The following is a 19,708-nucleotide window of genomic DNA, read 5'->3' as shown; positions in this document are numbered from 1 at the left end:
ACAGTTACAACATTTAAACGATATTTAGATAAGTGCATGAATAAAAAATGTTTGGGCCAAGTGCACACAGATGGGACTAGGTTACTTTGGGATTATGTAGGCAAGGACTGGTTGTATGACTCTATGACTCTGTAACTCAGTTGACTGGCTAATGAGACTGAGTAATGCCAACAGAGCGAGTTGAGTTCCTATAGCAGATGAAGTCACCATGGAGGCTCAGCCTTCTCAAGCTCATCCTTTGTCTGAGTCACAATGAGCCTTGGGTTAAGCTTACCACTTGTTGTCGCTCGCAAATGAGAAAGCAGCCTGTGGTTCTCTGGAACTACAGTGAATTTTGTCCATTTCCCTCTGGCGTTTGATCTTTGATGTCCACTATGGAAACACTGGAACAATTGACCATCACTGCTTCAAAAGATTTTAATGGGTATTCTGCCCAACCATCTGCTTCCATGCATCAAAGATTGAACAGGTAGCTGAGGTCTTTTAAAAAAAAATCAAATGTTTTAATGTATTTAGCTCTGGAGGTGTGTTGGCACTGTTGTGAAAGAAGTTTTTTATAAATGCCTGGTTGAGTTCCAAACTCTCTAATTGAGCTCAGCAGAAGCTGTTTGCACATCTGAAAATGGACTGTGATCTTAATTTAGATTGACAGTTTCTAAGCAGCTCATAAGAACTCTAACATTAACTGGTTTTGAATTAGTTTATTTTGACAGTTTGATGAGCATCACAAAGAATTTTCAATGTTGATATAGGGCTTTAGGGCTTTTTTAATGCCTTGCAGCCATTTAACTTGGAAGGAGTGTTATTTACCCAAGGTCAAGACTTCCTTCTACTACTGCCAAGGAAGGCACACCTTAGATGTCTACAGGCCAATCAGCCTGGTTCGAGCTCTGTCATTCCAGTAGTGTTAACTTCAAGTGGTAACCACTGCTGCGATTGTTGGCAATTGTAAGGAAGAAGAGTTTATGGATTTCAGACAAATCTTGGGGGTATCAGCTGGACACAGTGCAGGGCTGGGATGAAAGTAGAGGGTTAGAATAATAGAATTATAGAATCGCTACAGTGTGGAAATAGGCTATTCAGTCAATTGAATCTACACCAATCCTCTGAAGCGCATCTTACCCAGACCCACACTCCTACCCTGCATCTCCAAGGGCTAGTCTTGCCTGCCCATCCCTGGACACTATGGGCAATTTTGCATAGCCAATCCACCTGACCTGCACATCTTTGGACTGTGAATGGAGACTGGAACGCCCGGAGGAAACCTATGCTGACACGGGGAGATTGTGCGAACTCCACACAGACAGTCGTCTGATGGTGGAATTGAACCCGGGTCCTTGGCAGTGTTAGACAGCGGTGCTAGCCACTGTGCCACCCCATGGATTTGAGAGAACAGGGGTGAGGGTTGTTCGAAAGCTAAAGCATGCCATGACAGTGGCTCCAGTGGGCAGAAGGGACTCCCAAAAGATGTTCCTTTGGATGCCCAGCTGTGCTGTAGACGTTGCCAGCTTTCTAACAGCCTTTGGTCTCTCCCTGCTGTTAGTGATATAGGTGTAGGGGAAGGCTGAAGTACTTGTGTGTGTGTTAATTGACAGGGGAGGTGGCTAGGCTGTGTGCAAGCCAAGTCCACCTTTTACAGAGCCCCCGACCTTGAAATATGCGTGTGGAGTACGATAACGTTTTGCCCAATGAGTTCTGTAAATGGATGAAACTGTGAATGGGCATGGTGGTATTGAGAGAGCATGGGGACATGTGTGTGGAAGGTGAGGAGTGGAGGCTCAGGTGTCACATGCTTACTGACCTGGTTTGATGGCCCTGACCTTCCCCTTCCTCAAATAGCAAGGGTAGGCAGTGACGGGCAGGGGTTGGGATTGCAGTGTCTGGAAATGACCTGACTTGTAATTCTGGTTTTGGATTTGAAAATCCGAGCTCAGCGGGAGTTTGAGAAGTAGGAGGGAGTGAGGACTGCAGATGTTGGAGATCAGAAGTGTATTGCTGAGTGGCTGGAAGATCACTGGAGGTTACCTGTTTCTGAGAGACTATCATCGATAGTTGAAATTCTCCATACAAAACACCTGGGCAATGACTATTTTAGAGACAGTTACCATTTCAAAACCTGTACCAAGGTATTTGTCATATGTTCCTTTATGAGTCTTTACACATGCAACAGTTTGAACCTCTCCCATGCCTAAACATGTTCAACATGTTCAAACTTGCATTTTTAAGCAGCACAGCTCACAGCCCTTAAAGTGTACATTTGAAAGGGATACCTTTGGTAAATGTTTGTAGCCGCAAAGATGTCGTGTGCAAGAACTGTGGAATGCAGCAGTTTCCACTCTTTTTGGTCCCAGCTTCAACATAAACTGGGTCAGGTATTTCGCACACAAACAGTAATGCCTTTCTTGTGCTCTGACCCTTTAATGATCCCTGTTAATCTCAACCTGAGATTATGCTTTTGGCCATAAGGAAAAAGATTTAACACTAATCATAGAATCCCTGCAGTGTGGAAGAAGGCCAATTTGTCCCATCGAGGCCATACCAATCCTCTGAAGACCCACCATCCTATCCTATTCCTGTAACCCTGCATTTCCCATGTGTAATCCCTGACCAATTCACCTAACCTGTACATCTTTGGATTGTGGGAGGAAACCGGAGTACCCAGAGGAAACCCACACAGACATGGGGAGAATATGCAAACTCCACACAGATAGTCGCCTGAGGCTGGAATCGAACCCGAGTCCCAAGCACTGTGAGACAGCAGTGCTAACCACTGAGTCACCATGCCACTCCTGATGTTTTTTAGGAATGAAGAAATCTGGAATTGCAGAACAAAAGGAAAAGTTTATCGATGATGCATTTTTCCAGTGTTTTAGAATAATGGTTTTACAGTGGTGTTTGATACTGTATCCATGTTTATATCAATGTATTTGAACATAAAAGCCGACATCGTGTGAGTAATCTGACCATTCACCTGCTGACTCCCTCTCCTCCACGTCAGGCTGCACACTGTTCCCTTTCCGTGGCTAAATCTAAATAACATTCAAAGATCCAGCTAAAGGAACAATAAACTCCTCTTCCCCACTTCATCCTTTGAAAGCACAGACTGCACTTTTTGAGGTTAACAGTCTGTATGACGGCGATCATAGTTCATTGCTTTTCCTCATCCTTTTTAACTTTCTCTGCTGCCTTTGACATCGTTGACTGCACACCCTTTGCTGTGCTACATATAGCTATTTGCTTTCTCTATAAAATGATATTGACTGCCCTGATGGTGATGGATTTGTGGAATAAGTCTAAGTCAGGATGGTGCATGATGATGGATGGGAAGAGAATGTCCCATAGCAGTTTATTTAGATTAAATTCCCTCCAGTGTGGAAACAGGCCCTTTGGTCCAACAAGTCCACACCCACCCTCCGAAGAGTAACCCACTCATTCCCCTATCCGATATTTACCCCTCACTAATGCACCTAACACAATAGGCAATTTAGCAAGGCCAATTCACCTGACCAGCACATTTTTGGATTATGGGAGGTAACCGGAGCACCCGGAGGAAGCCCATGCAGACACGGAGAGAATGTGCAAGCCCCACACAGACAATTGCTGGAGGCTGGAATCAAACCCAGTCCCCGGTGCTGAGAGGTAGCAGTGCTACCACTGAGCCACCATACCGCCCCCATGCTGTAGGTTTGATTGGCTCACAGTGTTGACACTGTTGTAGCTCCAGTAAAGGCAAATGATGGAGCAAATGAGGCAATCTTTGATATTACAATCCTAGCAACTCAGTACTATTTACTAATTTGCTGTTTTTATGTTTTAGACTTGAATGTTTTCAAAATGGCTGTTTGTAGGGATATTATGACATAGTTGAATAAATTCTGAACCACACATTGGTTTGTAATGTGAACTTGAGATCCACAAAAATAAATAGGAACAGGATTTAAACTTTATACACGGTACCTCCAATATCATAGATTAAAGTTGTCTTCATCCCAAAGGACCAAAGCGCTGCTCCCTCTCATTATAGAAAGATGACTGGTGGTTGTTTAACCTGAGAGTCACTGCGACTTAGGTGAGGGTGAGGTCAAGAAGGTGAGACCTTCAAGTTAACCTCAGTAGGTACAGCAATCGAACCTGAGCTGCTGACATCACAAAACAGCCTTCTAGTCAACTGAGCTAACTGATACACGTCATATAGATTATACCAGTGAAGGCAACAACTCAGGGCAGCATGGTGGCTCAGCACCAGGGAACTGGATGCAGTTCCAGCCTCAGGCAATTGTCTTTGTGGAGTTTGCACATTCTTTCCCTGTCTGTGTGGGTTTCCTGCAGGTGCTCTGGTTTCCTCCCCTAATCCTAAAATGTGCAGGTCAGGTGAATTGCCCATGCTAAATTGCCTATAGTGTTCAGGGGTGTGTAGGCTGGGTGCATTAGTCAAGGGTAAATACAGGGTAAGGGAATGGGTCTGTGTGGGTTACTCTCTGGAGGGTCGGTGTGGACTTGTTGGGCCTGTCACAAAGCTAGTCCCTTTTTTTCTAAAAGCTGTTCCTTGGCTCAAGGAGACTCTGTCCTTGATTTTTTTTTCAGAGGGGCAATAAACCAGGCTGGACTCCAATCAGTCTGGTTTGGTATACAGATGAAAAGGGTTTTGAGAGGTCTTTTGTGACCCCTATAAAGAGAGGGGCGCGGTCAGTCCCCTTGCTAGCTGAGCTGAGCCGTTTAGTTCAGTCTTGAACTAGTTGGTAGTTCAACAGGGAGTTGAGTGGAAACTCTCTTTTCTGCCCTTCAACTTCAACCTGTAAGCATGTGTTCCATTTATACTGGCTTTTAAAGGGAGTTTGCTTATTGGGACTGTTGTGTGTATTCGGAACAGCATAATTAAGTCTAGTCGGATAGGCTGAGTTCTGTAGGGGTTCTTTACTCTGTTCTTTGTGTTTCATTGTGTAATTTTGTGACTAAATTTTTTGCCTGTTTTAAAATCTAGTAGTCAACCTAGATATCTTACTCCGGGTAATTTTTACTGTACACTTGCTGAAACAAATTGCAAAGTTAGGTCTGGGGCTGCCTGCTTAAGAATGTTATGAGTGGTCTGGCCTAGTCCATGACAGGCCGAAGGGCCTGTTTCTACACTGTAGGGATTCTAATTCGAGAAATTCTTGAACACCCTACCTTAGTACCAGGTGTAACTTGTCAACACACCTAATGACAATACTCACCCATGAGCAGATAACTATACTCAAGGCTGCAATCTGAAGAATCAAAGTCTAAACCTGGGACAAAAGGACACTCCCCTATTTTAGCAGATGTCTTCCTGTTTGTAAAGATCGAAATAATACTCCATGTTTGTTCAGTTCAAAGTGATCGAATGAGAAAGTTTCAATTTCGTGATGAGAGTGAATCTGACAAAATGTGTTTGAAGCCAAGGTCAGCTGACCCTCGGGCAACATGCACCGCTGCATCCAAGCTGCCCCTGTCTGCACACAACTCACAAAATATTTTCAGTGCCTGCTGATCGACTAGGCTGGGATTCCAAAGGAAGTGGAGGCCTCCAGCACTGTACAGGAAACAATCTAAGAGTTGGCCTTAAACACCGGAGTCCCTTCAGAGTTTTGCTAACCACTGACAGCTCTGTAAACAAAGCAGCAGCAGAAAGTGAAGACTGCTTTCCCTTTTGCAGTAAGTAGCCCATTCTAGACGTGGGCTTCAAAGGAATTCACTGTAAAATGAGGGGCTGCCTCCCAGCGCTGGAGAATTTTCTACAGTGATTATCAACCAACATCATCATTTGATGGACTATTAGATATCAGGAAAAGATGTGGTCTGATTAAACCACAGGGATTGGGCTGTCTTTGCTTTCCTGTTCCGAGAGAGTTCGATTCACGGAAGGAGTTAAGCGCTGAGAGACTTCTGGGTGGTCCCAGAGATGCAACACACGCGCTCTCCTATTTCTCATTAGTCTATTCAATTGGAAACATTTGTTACTGGTAAGATAGAATTCTAAATATTTGCAGCAGACTGTACCCAAGTTTTTGTTGCAATGTTTCATCTCACACAGTGCAGCTTGAACAAAAGGGTGTTAATGTTTAGCATGGTGAGCTTTTAAGTGGCAAAAGGACCACTGTATAGACTAAAGACCCACTGTTAGGATCACTACTACTGAGTGAATGGTAACAATGCACAGAGTTTTCTATTTTAAATAAGCTCCTTGTTTTCTCTGAAAATCTTTCCTACGTTTGTTTAATATCTGCATATGGCGCTGATAGGTATGAATGGTTCTGCTTGTTCAGTTACTCCAGATTGTTTGACAAAGTCAAAAAGACAGACTTTTTGTTTGAAACCCGATGTGGTAAAAGTTGGAGATTTTTTGTGAGTATAGATGTGCATATATATTTGAATAGGCATGTGCATGTGGATGAATTCTGTTGCAGAATTTTAACCAATAAATTACTGTTTTCAGGTTTTTAACCAAGACACAGCAGAACACTTGCCCATAAACCATGGATATGGATGAGTTTGAACGTCGCAGGGAGGAACGCAGGAAAAAGCGTGAGGAAATGCGCCGTGAGGTGGAAAGGTAATGATTTGTGCTCTGTGTACAGGATACGTTTACCAGTACAGTAGTTGTGACACCCAGCCGAGATGTTGGGTATAAAGATAAGCCTGTGTGGTCCCTATTTCAGTGTCCACACCTTGGTGAAGGTGCATCACCTCTGGTGCACACTCTGACTTCAGCCAGCGCTGTCATCAGACTGTAACACCTCCTTCACGTCACAAGCTTGTAAAAACCATCATTTAACTTTGTGCAATTTTAAATCTGCATTATTTTAATATGTTGCATAAATAATGGATTTATCTTGAAGTATCTTTTAATAAAGTGACTGAGAAATGTGTTAATCTGCAGTTTTTAATTCATTGGATATCGAGAATCTTGTGTGATTCAAAATAGACCCCTGTTCTAACTTTATAACATTGCTATCATGTTTTCTATCAAAGAAGGGAAGAGCTTGCCTTATCAAATGTCTCATCAGCATTCCATATTCAATACATTAAGCTTTTAAAATACAATATCTGTTGTCAAGTGTCAAGAATCCCACAACAACTGAAATGAATGACCAATACGTCTGGCTACTTTCATTTGGGTTGTTTGAGAGAAAAGTGTTTGCTAGCACACGTGAAACACTCTCTGCTTTTCAAGTTTTGGTTGGGAATCTTTAATTTCTATCTGAACCAAAAGAGTTGCAGGACCTGTGTACCTCTTGCAATGCAAAAACCCCACTGCCCTGTGGCCGACCACTTCAATTCCCCCTCCCACTCTGCCAAGGGCACGCAAGTCCTGGGCCACCTCCTTCACTGCCAAATCCAAGCCACCCAACGCCTGGAGGAGGAATGCCTCATCTTCTGCCTTGGGACCCTCATGGTATCAGTGTGGAGTTCATCAGTTTCCTCGCCTCCCCACCTTATCCCAGATCCAGCCCTCCAGTTCAGCACTGCCCTCTTGAACTGTCCTACCTCTCCATCTTCCTTCCCACCTATCTACTCCATCCTCCCCTCTGACCTATCACCATCCCGCTCCCCACCCCCCCAACACTCGCATCTACCTATCACCTTCCCAGGTACCTTCCCCTCCGCCCCTACCCCTTCTATGTATCTCTCAGCGCCCCTCTCTGCTCCCCGCCTCCCTTCCATTCCTGATGAAGGGCTTAAGCCCAAAATGTTGATTCTCCTCTTCCTTGGATGCTGCCTGACCTGCTGTGCTTTTCCAGCACCATACTCTCAACTCTGATCTCCAGCAACTGCAGTCCTCACTTTCAGTTGCTGTAGTATTCCTACTGCATTGCATGGACTGTTGAATCCAGCATAATGAGGGTTGGATTTTGATGCAATGAAGCAGGATAGCTTCTTAAGCTCATTAATTTTATATAATTAGTGTGTTTGTTAATGTATGGCAAGAGTGAAGCATAACCTAAGAATGTGAAAGTTGTATGACTGTTGTTGGCAAAAAACAATCAATTTTACATGGGATTCCAAGGATCTATTGATATCAAAACCTAAAGACATTTGTACCTGAAACCATGAGACAGAATTAGGTCATTCACTCCCAGTCAGCTCCATCATTCAATGTGACCATGGCTGGTCTGATAATTCTTAACTGGTTAAAGTTGCATGATTTTGGCTAGAGTCACCTTAGTCCCTTCAACACATTAGAAACAAATTGTAGATGAAAACAAATGAATCTTATGGCCAGATGTACAACAAGGACTAAATAATTTTTAAGTTCCTCTCTCAACTCAGCTCTTTGTCAGTGATTTATTCATGTGACATGTTGTTGAGGGATTCAAAAACCGGTAAAGGTCAATCAGACCTCAAAACCAGGCACTTCAGCATGAATGCTAAACACTTATCTCAGATACATTTAAGTGGAGGGCTCCTATGGTAGAGTGTAGTGTCTCTGAGACAGGAGACCCAAGGTTCAAGTCTCACTTGCTCCAGAGGAGTGTCATAACATCACTGAACAGGTTGATATGGGAAACTAATGGGGGCAAGAATAGGGCTTTGTGGCATGGTGGCAGTGTCCTTATCTCTAAACGAGGAGGCCTAGGTTCGATTCTTGCCTGTCCAGAGATGTGTAATGATATCTCTGCACAGGTTGATGAGAAGTATACCTGGAACAGGAGTGGAAGGGCTGTAGTGACTCAGTGTTCCTACCTCTGGGTCAGAAGGTCTATGTTCAGGTCCCAACTGCCCCAGATGTGTATCATAACGTGTCTGGTCAGGTTGATAAAAAATATTCTAGAATAGGATAGGTCCATTCAGTTCCTTAAGCTTCTTTCATCAATGAGTGACCTTTAGCTGAACTTTATTTATTCACCATTGAACCCAACATAGAAGGGACCTTAAGGGGTAATCCTTCAACTGGGTGGCCTTTGGTTGCTCCCCCACTTGGATGAGCAGATGACATCACTAGGCCTGGAGGGAAACTGGCAGCCTGGCCTGCCACTGGGTGCCTGTCTGCAGGAATGCACACCCGTCCCTATCACAGTGTGAACCTGGGCGCCGATTGGAAAATCCCAGCCGTCTCCATTTCTTATCCTAAATGATGTTCTCTGAATCTAATTGACTGCCTTCTCTCTGGGGACAGGCTATCCTATCTACCCCAGTACCCACATCTGTTAACGTGCCCAACATTGGTCATGAGGTAGGGAAATTGTCACCCTGCCTAGTCTTATAATCTTCATGCTCAGTCCACCACCGCTGTACCTCTGTGGAATCTGAAAATCCAGCCTTTGAACTACAAAAGGGAAATTAATACAAATAAAGATCACGGTATGTTTTGATGCATGAAACATTCCTGTTTAAGTGATGATAAAAGAAGTGGGGAACCCACTTTCGAGCAGTGAAGAGTCAAAACGAGAAGGTGATGGCTGTGAAGAATCTGTTTGAGAAAATTGAGATACTTTCAGGTTAATCTGTGCCAAATGGAGTGCTTTATGATTTTTGACATTGCAATGTTGAATGGTTTATGATCTTGTTGGGAGGGCTGCACAATGAAAAGAAAACCACGCCGAGCCAGCAGGTGGGGAAGAAGCTGTCTGCTTGAGAACGAACGGGAACCAGACGTTTATCATACATTCAATAGCTGTTGAAGAAACTGTAACAATTTGGTTTGTCTTGGATTAATTGTCCTTTTCTCATTTATTTTTATATGGTGATATGTATGTATCTCTTTTTCAACACTCAGTCATGAAGGCTTACATCTGTTTCCTATGATTCATCGAACCCTATTTATAACTTAGTTTGGTGAAGTTTCCCTTATTCAGCAGTAATTGGCACAGAATAGAAGGTTAATTCTGAGATCAGCCTCTCCTAGCAGAATACACCCAGAGCAAAGGCTGGAGATAAGGCTACAAGATTGCCAGGCCTCACCCTGACATGTCCATTCCCATGGGATTAGAGAATTGTCCTATTACATCATTATCCTTTTGACATTTCCCTTGGCACTAATTTTAGGTATTAACTAAAAACAGAAACAAGTGGAAATAACATTGTACATTTTCAAACCTAATGCAAAAGGTGCAGAGCGCAATATTTCAGTTTTTTTTTTAAATTGTGGAAAATGTGCAATAAGTTTTACAGAAGACAGTCCTTACTAATGATGACTTTCATTGGCCTTTTCATAGCAGTATAGGATTACAAAGGTTATACAATGTACTGATGCTGAAAGCTATATTTGAAACATCTCAACACATCCTGAAGATATGAGGAAGTTCTATTGGCCAATATGTGAGCAAATGGATGTATAGGAAGATTCTACTCACAGCAACTGGTGGATTAGTCCATCTGCTTTTAGTGGTGTTTGATGGAGTGAGGAAACTGTCTGATTGTTCTTTCAATAATATCTTGCATTGAGATATTTTATGTACTGTATGCCTGAGAAGGCAGACTGGCTTACTCTTTGGCACCTCATCCCAAATGAAATATATATGCCATTACAATAACTAGAAACTGTTTTGCAAAAAAAAAGGAGATATTTAGGGAGTCAGTTCTCTTGAAATTTGTGCCTGAATGTCTAACACCCCAGGCCTCCATGTCTTGGTGATCCCACCATGGTCAGCCCATACATTTTCCCAAAGAGGGACAATCATGCCAATGTGACAGAGGGACTTTGCCTTGTTTTCCACCGAATGTTTCTCATGGATCGCCACAAGGATGCTCATTTTCAGTAATGTGTAGAGAATGAAGCGAAGGGCTGCCTTCACCAAGTCTAGTTTGATAACAATAGTCAAACTGTAGTCCAAGAGAAGCATCGAGCTGAATGACTGACTGGTTTCTGTGCTGTAAATGCTACCTGAGATGTAATTTTAATTTAATTGAATTGGAAACAACATACTGTTATCTGAACACTGAGAAGCAATGTTTTACACATCTCTGACCAAAAGAGCTATTGTTGTGAAGCTCAGGTTAAAGGGAATCCTGAGTTAAATTACCTTAAAAAGCCTTTGCTTGCTACTTCTTCCAGTGCTCTCTTCTCAGTATCCCGTTGCCAGCTCTCTGCTGCTAACCCCTCCCCTCTCCTACCCCCTCTTCCTCCACTGCTGATTGAGCCACACAAATCTTCCATGAGTAATGTGAAGACCAGCTTTTAAATTAATAATGAAGCCTGTGGTGGATTTTGCAGCGAAGGGGTTAACAGCTACACGTTTGAGTCAAAACTCTGATTTCTCAATGGTAGCTGCCTCATTAAATAAGTAACGTCTAGTAGTCAGTAATACGATCCAATCTCATTTTCCGTTTTTGTCCTGGAATCTTTTTTAAAAAAAAAAAGCCTGATTCACACAGGTCCTTTGTTAGAAAATTCGTGGGGATCGTTGCAAAGCTTGATATAAATAGTAAGTTCGTATTTGTGTTTGTCATAATCTCCAGAGAGAGTATTTTTAACTGCACATAATGTTTATGATAGGAAATTCTTTAGATACTAATTCTCCCACTCCTAACATGGCTCTTTTTCAACTCCTGCAATGTTCAAGGTTATAGAAAGTCTGTTTGAATGCAGTGCATGGTTAGAAAATGCTAACCTTGGCACTTTCCGATCTAATGGGAATGCTGCAGGTTTCTTGGGGATATCAGACTGTAAACTAGATATCCTACCAAGCTGTCAGCACAAATTTTTGTATTGAATGAATGCTTTATTTCTGCCACACATGGAACCAATGCTTTTGGAGCAGCAACAGTAAGCCAACAAATTTTATACTCCCAAGGAAATGCTCCTGATCTGCATTAGTCCATTACAGCACTGCCAGGTCCTTCAACTGGCAGAATGACTGCTTTAAGAGCAAAGTGGTACTGAATAGATATGAAAGGTTTCAAGCAAACAGAGTGTGGAACAAAGATTCACTTAAATCATGCCGGACTGTATGGTTATGAATTGTGTTTGGAGTTTCTACATGTATGTGTGGATAATCAGCATGAGTTAACATTATTTTTTCATCTATTTGACCTCAATTCCTGTAGGCACCTTCTTCTTGAGTTCTTTGCCCTATGGCAGATCCGAGCCACAGTACTCCACCACGGTCAGGGAAAGAATCTGGTCCCACATTGAGGTCAGTTGGACAGGTATCAAACCTTGTGCTGATCCACACTGGCCGTCTAACCAACTGAGCCATCCTTTGGTCAAAAAAACCCCATGTTGCTGTTGCAACGTGTGCTTTGACAAGAGTAATTTAGCCTGGGCCTGTGGACTGTAGTTGCAGATTTTGTTCCATGACATGGCCTGCCAGGAATCTCTCCTGCTTTTACCACCTTCCTTGAAACTACATTGAAGTTTGTTTCAGGTTGGCACTTGACCTGTTTGACCACCTTATGAGCCACTTTTCCTGGGTCAGACAGCGCTGGAGTAGAGTTTGCGGGTACTACCTTAAAGGCAGAAAACCCACCCACTGTGGGTTGTTTCAAAAAGAGATTTTCGAATGGTGGTTGAACCTTATTCACTGGGGTGAAAATAGGAAGTTAGCTCATTGGCTGTAGCTAATAGGTTAATGTTTATAACTGAAAGTATCCCACTAGCCATTTAAGCTTCAACAAATTGCTGTAGGCCGGACCAGGCAAGACTGGTGGGATTAGAACCAGGGTCCTCCGAACACTACCTGCATTTCTGAATTAACAGCCCAGTGATAATACAGCTAGGCCATCACCTCCCCTAAGCAGTTTGGAAATTACTGCCAGTTTAGATTAATAATGCATAACAACACAATACATTTTCACAAAACTGGCATCAAAATGGTGATTTCAAAAATGCTCTGTCAAAGTAACTAGCTGATCACCACATTGACAATCATGAAGAGTTCCTCTCGGAATTGACAAACATTTTATGTTTTGTAGTTTTGGAAAATTTAAGGAACTATTTTGAATGGAGAATCCTTGCTCATGAACACCCCAGTCATTGTTATTTAGTGACAGCAGTAAAGTCCAGGCAACCCTTAAAACTTGTAACTTGTCAAGATAGCCCAGGAAATTTCTCTAACACTGTTAGTGCAGTTTCTTCCATGAGACCACTGTCGATCTACAAAGTCCAATCACCTGTACTTGGGCCATGGGTAGCAGTCAATCTTTGACAACTCCATGATGCAGCAAGTTTCATTAGCAAGGGCAGTAGCTAATGAACTGCCTGTCTCAAATAATCATGTTGCTCAGCTCATTAAAGAATGGGTTAATGGGCTGAAGAGGGACATAATCAAATTTTTGATCTAAAAGAATCTTGCAGCCTGGGATTCATTAGTTCATAGCTGGCAAGATTACAGTGGTGGGCCATTATATGTTGCTCCTGCTGATGAAAAGTCTTTACATGAAAAGGAAAGTCAAACTAAAGCCGAGATGATGGCACAAGAATTAAGTAATTAAGAGTAAACATCCAAGAACTCGTTTGGACAGCGGGTCTGTTAGTTCGGTTGGCTAGACAGCTGGTTTGCGATTGAGAGTGATGCCAACAGTGTGGATTCAATTTCTGCACCGGCTGAGGTTACCATGAAGGACGCTCTTTCTAAACCTCGCCTGAGGAGTGGTGACCCCCAGATTAAACCACCATCAATTTGTCTCTCTCTAATGCGAGAGCTGCCCTATGGGCTAGAAGGACAATGGTTTGGACTGTGAGGTAGCTGGCCCTCTGTTTTCTACCTATTCCAATCTGCATGGCGATGGCAAACCCAGTCATACGCCACCTCCCATCCGTCTTTTCCAGTTGTCTTCCAGGACTAGTTCCTGCCTCTTGGCAGCATGTGCCACTGCTCTCATCTTTGACCCACTCAGGGTCTTCACAGTCGAAAGTCACGTTGTGCACCTGAGATCGACAAGACACTTGGTCGGAACCTAGAAATGATCTTGGTGTTGGATTCCTGACCCTGTATTGGAATATCTGGCATGATTGTTAGCAGTCTGTCTATAAATATTACCTCAGAAAAGCAATATTTACTTCAACGGAGTCATGCTTTAACTCAGTTTTCTCAACAGCAAATATGTCATCTTTCCAACTGAGATTGACAATCAGTGCTATTTGTTGGACCCTCCTTTTCAAAACTTAGCCATTGTTTTTTCCCTACAGTGCAGCAATGGCTTTCCTTCAGCAGTTGAGAGGTACTTTGGGATTTCCAGCGGTCATGAACAATGCTACTTTATTGCAAGTTCTTTCACAATAGCCTGATGAACACAAAGTGTATCTGAATTACTTCCATTTATTCATCATCAATTGTGCAAGATCTCTGCAGAATTTTCCAACTATTCAGTATGTATTGTGTTCAACAGTGACCTGGAAAGCATATTCAACTAAAATAAGCAATGGGGTTGTTTTAAATTACATTAAGAAAAATAGTTGTAATGATTAAATTGTTTTGTATGGCCACTTCAGTAGGTTCTCAGTGAAAAAAAAGGTTGAAAGTCTGATGGTAAGATGTAAATATATGTCATGGATGTACATTGGCACATAATCAATTTCCTGAGATTTGAACCATGGTTTAGCTGTGCACTGAGTTCACTGACAGGAAATGAGTAATGGGAAGCAGGCACATTCTGGACTTGACAGGAAGTCAGCTTTTCAAAGAGGATGCACCATGTTTTGAAAATATTCAACATGGAATTTTTCTTTAGTTTTACATGCGATGCATTAGTGCTCATTTTGGATTCAGCATTGTGGCTGTCGAATTTCTGTCTTTGGTTGTTGGTCCTGTCACAGTTTTGATACTGGGATTCCAGCCTGGATGTTCCCCCCAACACGTCCCACTGCTCCCATAACCACCCCCCTCCTCCCCACTTCCTGTAACTTGGAGAATGAAAACATGGGTAAAAGGAAGCATCACAGGCAAGTTCAATGCATTGGAGTTGGATTTCTCTTACCCCCGTTTTCTTAAGAAATGTAGTCTACAAGCAGAGCTACTTATTTTGGACTACAGTATATATGAGGGAAGACTACATTTGAGGGCTTCCGTTAATTAAGAAGGTGATGACAGGATTGTGCTCTCCTTGAATCTGGCCTCCAGTGAACCTTTGCCATTGAAGCAGTACTTAAATAGCTGGAACCTTGCGTGTCTGGCTTGTTTTAAATTACCACTGGGCTTTCTAACAATAGTAGTCAATCAAAAACCAAGTGCAAGGAGCTCCTGAGCTTTGTCACGAAGTTTCACATCATCTGTACAGCTGCCTCTGCTTCTTTCCTCCCTTTCCATTGTTCAAGCCAAATTTGCTTGGAGCTACACCTGCCTGATTTATTTTCCTTTTTCTCTTTTCTCTTCCTGAGGAAGGGTCATTGGACCCGAAATGTTTACACTGATTTTTCTTCACAGATGCTGCCAGGCCTGCTGAGCTTCTCCAGCAACTTCTGTTTTTGTTTCATTCATGGCCTCCATGTTCACTGACCTAGTTAAGCATTTTCTGTTCGTGGGTACTGTTTCTAAATCCTTCGAATTTGCAATCATTAGCTCCCTCATCCCTGCACTGCCCTCAAACAACACCCTCGCTCTTTACGAACTACCACCTGACCTCCAAACTCCCTTCCTTCGCCAAACATCACATCCAAAATCCATTTTCTCATTTCCTGCATCTCTGTGTTGGAAATACTCTACCTATATTCACAGCCCTGATACAGAACTGTAAAAGCACACGTCAAATTGTAAATAGCAGGCTGGGTGACTGTGGCAGCTTTTGAAAGAGCCACTACATCACTACGACCATCCAGCTGGGTTGGACTGTTTGCACCTGGTTCCATTATCACAAACCATTCAATCATGGCTAGAATATCACTGTCCTGTCCTCCTGTGTCTGAACTATTAACTCTGGTGACCCCAAGTTTCAAACTTTGACCCTCTCTTACTTTACATCCACATGCTATACCATGAACGACATCATTCAAAAAATGCAGCATGAGTTTTTTTTTCATTTTGGTCTTGGAGAAGATCAATAACTTCAAAAAATAAATTTCAACTCCCAGTTATTAACTGAAGAAATGATGCACAATATTTCATGTTTTAAACTTTTTTTTAACTGTCCAAGATTTAGCATCTTGGTATTATATTTCATAACACTTATACTTTTAAGCCAAAAACTTCTGATGAAAGGTCACTGGACCCAAAATGTTAACTAGATTTCTCTCCACGGATGCTGCCAGACCTGGCATTTTCTGTTTTTGTTTCAGGTTTCCAGCATTCACCATTCTTTGTTTTATTTTAGTCTCAACAATACCCTTGTCATTCTACTTTCAGTTCCACCAGAGAGTTTTCCAATGCTTAACATGATCTTACAAGATCCTTAGCTTCTCCAGGGCTCAACCCAAGGTGTGTCACAGCTCTCAGTAATTCACTTTAATTATCCTATGCGTTCACGCCATTATCTGGATGATGAGATTTCTAGCATACAGCTAGGTGAACTCTTCACATTCCCTTCAAAAACTTATGATTATGGACTCCCCCGCTGTATCGTGGGCTCACTGCTTGCTTTATTTCTTAATAGTCCCAAATCAGAAAACACTCCTGATTGTCTTGTTCCCTGCTACATGATCCAGTGATGCCAAAAATCCTTCTGTGAAAAATCAGAAATAAACCCAAAGCATAAGGGATTTTCCCTGTGTAACTTAGTTTCAAGGCAGTATAGCACACCTCAGGGAGAATAGTAAAATTGATTATCTCCAACTCGCAAAGCTTTTCTTTTCTGGGATTCCATGTGAATAATATAAGATTCAGTTATGACAATGAGTAACACTCTGTCTCAGAAAACCCAAAGCAGAGGGGGTGCTTATTATTTAACCAAGGGACAAATTTTGATTTTAGGATGTTTTGAAAAACTGGCTTCTCACCAATTGCCAAAATGAGATTTACATTCTTAAAAACATGTGAATCATGAAATTAAATATCCATAACAGCATGTACGCGGAGGACACTTATCTCTGCTTCACCACCACCATGCTTAATTTCTCTTCTTGTTCTAAGTCATCATTCTGCGTGTCTGGATGAATGGAAACCTTCTCTAGTTAAATTTTGGAAAGGCCGAATTTATTTTGTCCTTGCTCTAAACTCCCTTTCCTAACCATTGACTCCATCCCTCTCTTAAGGTTGAACCAGATTATTTGCAAGCTGAATGCCATTCCTGGCCACATGCTGAGCTTCCAATGGCATCAATAAGACGTGCTGACTTCCCCCTCTTTCACACTGATACCACTCTGCCTCTGTCTATTCACTGCTGAAACATCATCAATATCTTTGTTACCACTGAATTTTGAAGATTCCAGTGTTGTCCTGGCTGGTCAACTTATTCTATCCTTTGTAAAGTTGCAGTGATCCAAAACTCTGTCCCTGACTTAGCTTACACTAAGTTTCTTTGATGCTTGTGTGTGCTGATGTAAATTGACTTCAGTTTAAGCAGCATCTGGATTCAAAGTTCTCATCCTTGTTCTCATTACACTGACATTATCACAAATGGCTCCATGGCACAGATATAATGAAGTCCGAGTGATCACCAAGAGCATCCTGAGTAATGTATTAAATACATGGGCATATCAGTGGTATCTTGCAATCTAGCCCTGCCTGATGCCAGCAGCCTAATTTTCCTCAGTATGGATCTTTCCACCTTCATTACCTCTGATACCCACCTCTGATCAACCATATTGGACATTTACTGTATATACTCGAGTAATAGTTGATCTCATGTAAAAGTTGAGCCTCTACTTTTTTGACAAATAACCTGGAACTTTCCATATATCTCATGCAAAGGTCAACCCTAGTTCTTCACAGATAACAGATCGATGTCAATGAGTCAGTGTGCCAGCCGGCACATCCTGCTCCAATTTCCAGTCTGCCGGTTCTTCCACTCCACTCCTGATCTCCCAATCCGCTGGCTGTTGTGTGCCGCTCCAGGTTTTCAGAATTATCATGATTCATTCTTTTATCCTTTATTCGTTTAGAAATCAATTGGGCTTCTGCTAGTGATATGGTATGAATTTTGACAGGCATGAATTCCAACCTCTCAAATCTAGCATCCATTCAATGGTCGACCCTGTAAGTTAACCTTGTAAAGTAGCCAAAAGATTTGACTATTATTCGATATATACAGGAATTATTTTTTGATGAATGTTGTATGGTGACAAAAAGAAACAATCCCTGCAGTATTTTGTTTGCAACAATTTTCAAGAAGTTGTACAAGGGCTGAAGATTACTCCTTCAATGTGTAGCAACAGCCCCTTTAAATTAAATTATCGATTTTAAGAATTCCAGCTATGTATTATTCCTTAATCCCACCGGCAGCACACACTGCTTAAGTAGCCGCAACTGGCACTGGAAATTTGTTAGGAATTGTTAATGAAACAGAAATCAGGAAATCCTGTGAAATAAGATGAGTACAATGTCACTAAGAACCACATTCAATGCTCCCAGGTCCCACTTCTCTGGCACTGGTACCGGAAAATGTACTCTACTAATATTTTATGGAAACCAGATCAAGATTTATTTTCTTCATGTGATACTCATAATCCTTATTGGCACGTCGCCATTTTGCACATCTGTGGAATATTTGGAGATTCCACAAATTATTCTACATTTCCAAATAAAATCGTTCAGTTGTATGCTCGTGGGATTAAATTCAAGTTTCTAATTTTTCACCTATTTTATATGGTAAAACGTTTTCTTCAAAATCAGTTTATCATGTTGCAGTGTAATATGTGCAGTTCTTCATCTCCTCCTGATGTCGGGCTGTGTAATGGCCTTTTTTCTCTTGTTGTGACTTGCTACAGTTTATGCTGAAGTGTTCTCAGCATAGAGCTTCAAGCGACAGGAGGACAAAATAAGAATTTTGGTTCAGAGCCGATCACACCGCTTGCACATTATCTTCCAGTTGCTGTAAATATTGGTGGACTTCACAGGCCTCAAAAATACTTCCAAAAATGGGAGTTGTCTAATACGCCAAGTAGAAGAATAAAATGGCAGTGTGGGTGGTCACCATTTTGAAATGTCATTGATGTCTGAAACAAACAATGGGCATGTGGTGCAGGTCAGGCAGCATCCGAGGAGCAAGAGCATCGAAGTTTCGGGCATTCCTGATAAAGGGCTTTTGCCTGAAACATCGATTGTCCTACTCCTCGGATGCTGCCTGACCTACCGTGCTTTTCCAGCACCACACTCTGGACTCTGGTCTCCAGCATCTGCAGTCCTCACTTTATACAAACAATGGGCATGCCTTGAATCCAGTACACTTTGGCAACACACCTACTTGATCCCTGTAAGAGAAGATATAAATGTTTGAGATTTGAGATGAGGTGGTTTTCTAAGGAGGAAATGTCAAACAGGTCAAGCCTGCATCCATTGGAGTTTAGAGTCAAAAAGTGTGGTGCTGGAAAAGCACAGCAGGTCAGGTAGTCCTGTGTTTCTTCCATTGAAATGACAATCTTATTGAGATGTACAAGATCCTGGGATGACTTGTGGATATTAAAAGGGTGTTCCAGGAGGGATGAAAACCAGGGAATGCAGTTTACAAGTAAGGAGTATTCCATTTAAGGTGGAGATAAGAAGAATTATTTTTCTCTGAAGATTGAATGTTTTTGTAAGTCTTTTGTTCAGACAGTGGTGGAGGCAGGGTCATTGAATATTTTTAAGGCAGAGCTCGATAGATTCTTAACTAACAAAGGAGTCAGAGATTATCGGAGGTAAGCAGAGGTGCAATGGAAGACATAATCAAGTCAGCTGTT

General features: G+C 42.1%; 1 protein-coding gene and 1 long non-coding RNA gene across 8 annotated transcripts in view; one reads left to right on the top strand and one right to left on the bottom strand.

Annotated features, from left to right (window-relative positions):
* The window catches only part of cald1a (caldesmon 1a), a 208,700-nt gene that overhangs the window by 79,131 nt on the left and 109,861 nt on the right, over positions 1–19,708 (top strand). For 6 of the 7 annotated variants that reach the window (XR_006315061.1, XR_006315060.1, XM_043713556.1 and 3 more), the window contains exon 3: positions 6,455–6,571. Coding sequence is in view for 5 of the 7 variants with exons in the window: in XM_043713556.1 (XP_043569491.1) it covers positions 6,495–6,571 (77 nt within the window). In the remaining 2 variants the exon portion in view is untranslated. Of the gene's footprint in view, positions 1–5,865; positions 5,982–6,454; positions 6,572–19,708 lie in introns of those variants that run through there. The other variant, XM_043713553.1, reaches the window with a different exon arrangement.
* The window catches only part of LOC122561628, an 82,267-nt gene that overhangs the window by 45,458 nt on the left and 17,101 nt on the right, over positions 1–19,708 (bottom strand). The window lies entirely within an intron of this gene.

Source organism: Chiloscyllium plagiosum, chromosome 23 (genome assembly GCF_004010195.1).
Source record: "Chiloscyllium plagiosum isolate BGI_BamShark_2017 chromosome 23, ASM401019v2, whole genome shotgun sequence".
NCBI lineage: Eukaryota > Metazoa > Chordata > Chondrichthyes > Orectolobiformes > Hemiscylliidae > Chiloscyllium > Chiloscyllium plagiosum.
Note: the sequence above shows the minus strand (reverse complement) of the source record. Positions and strands in the feature narration are given on the sequence as shown.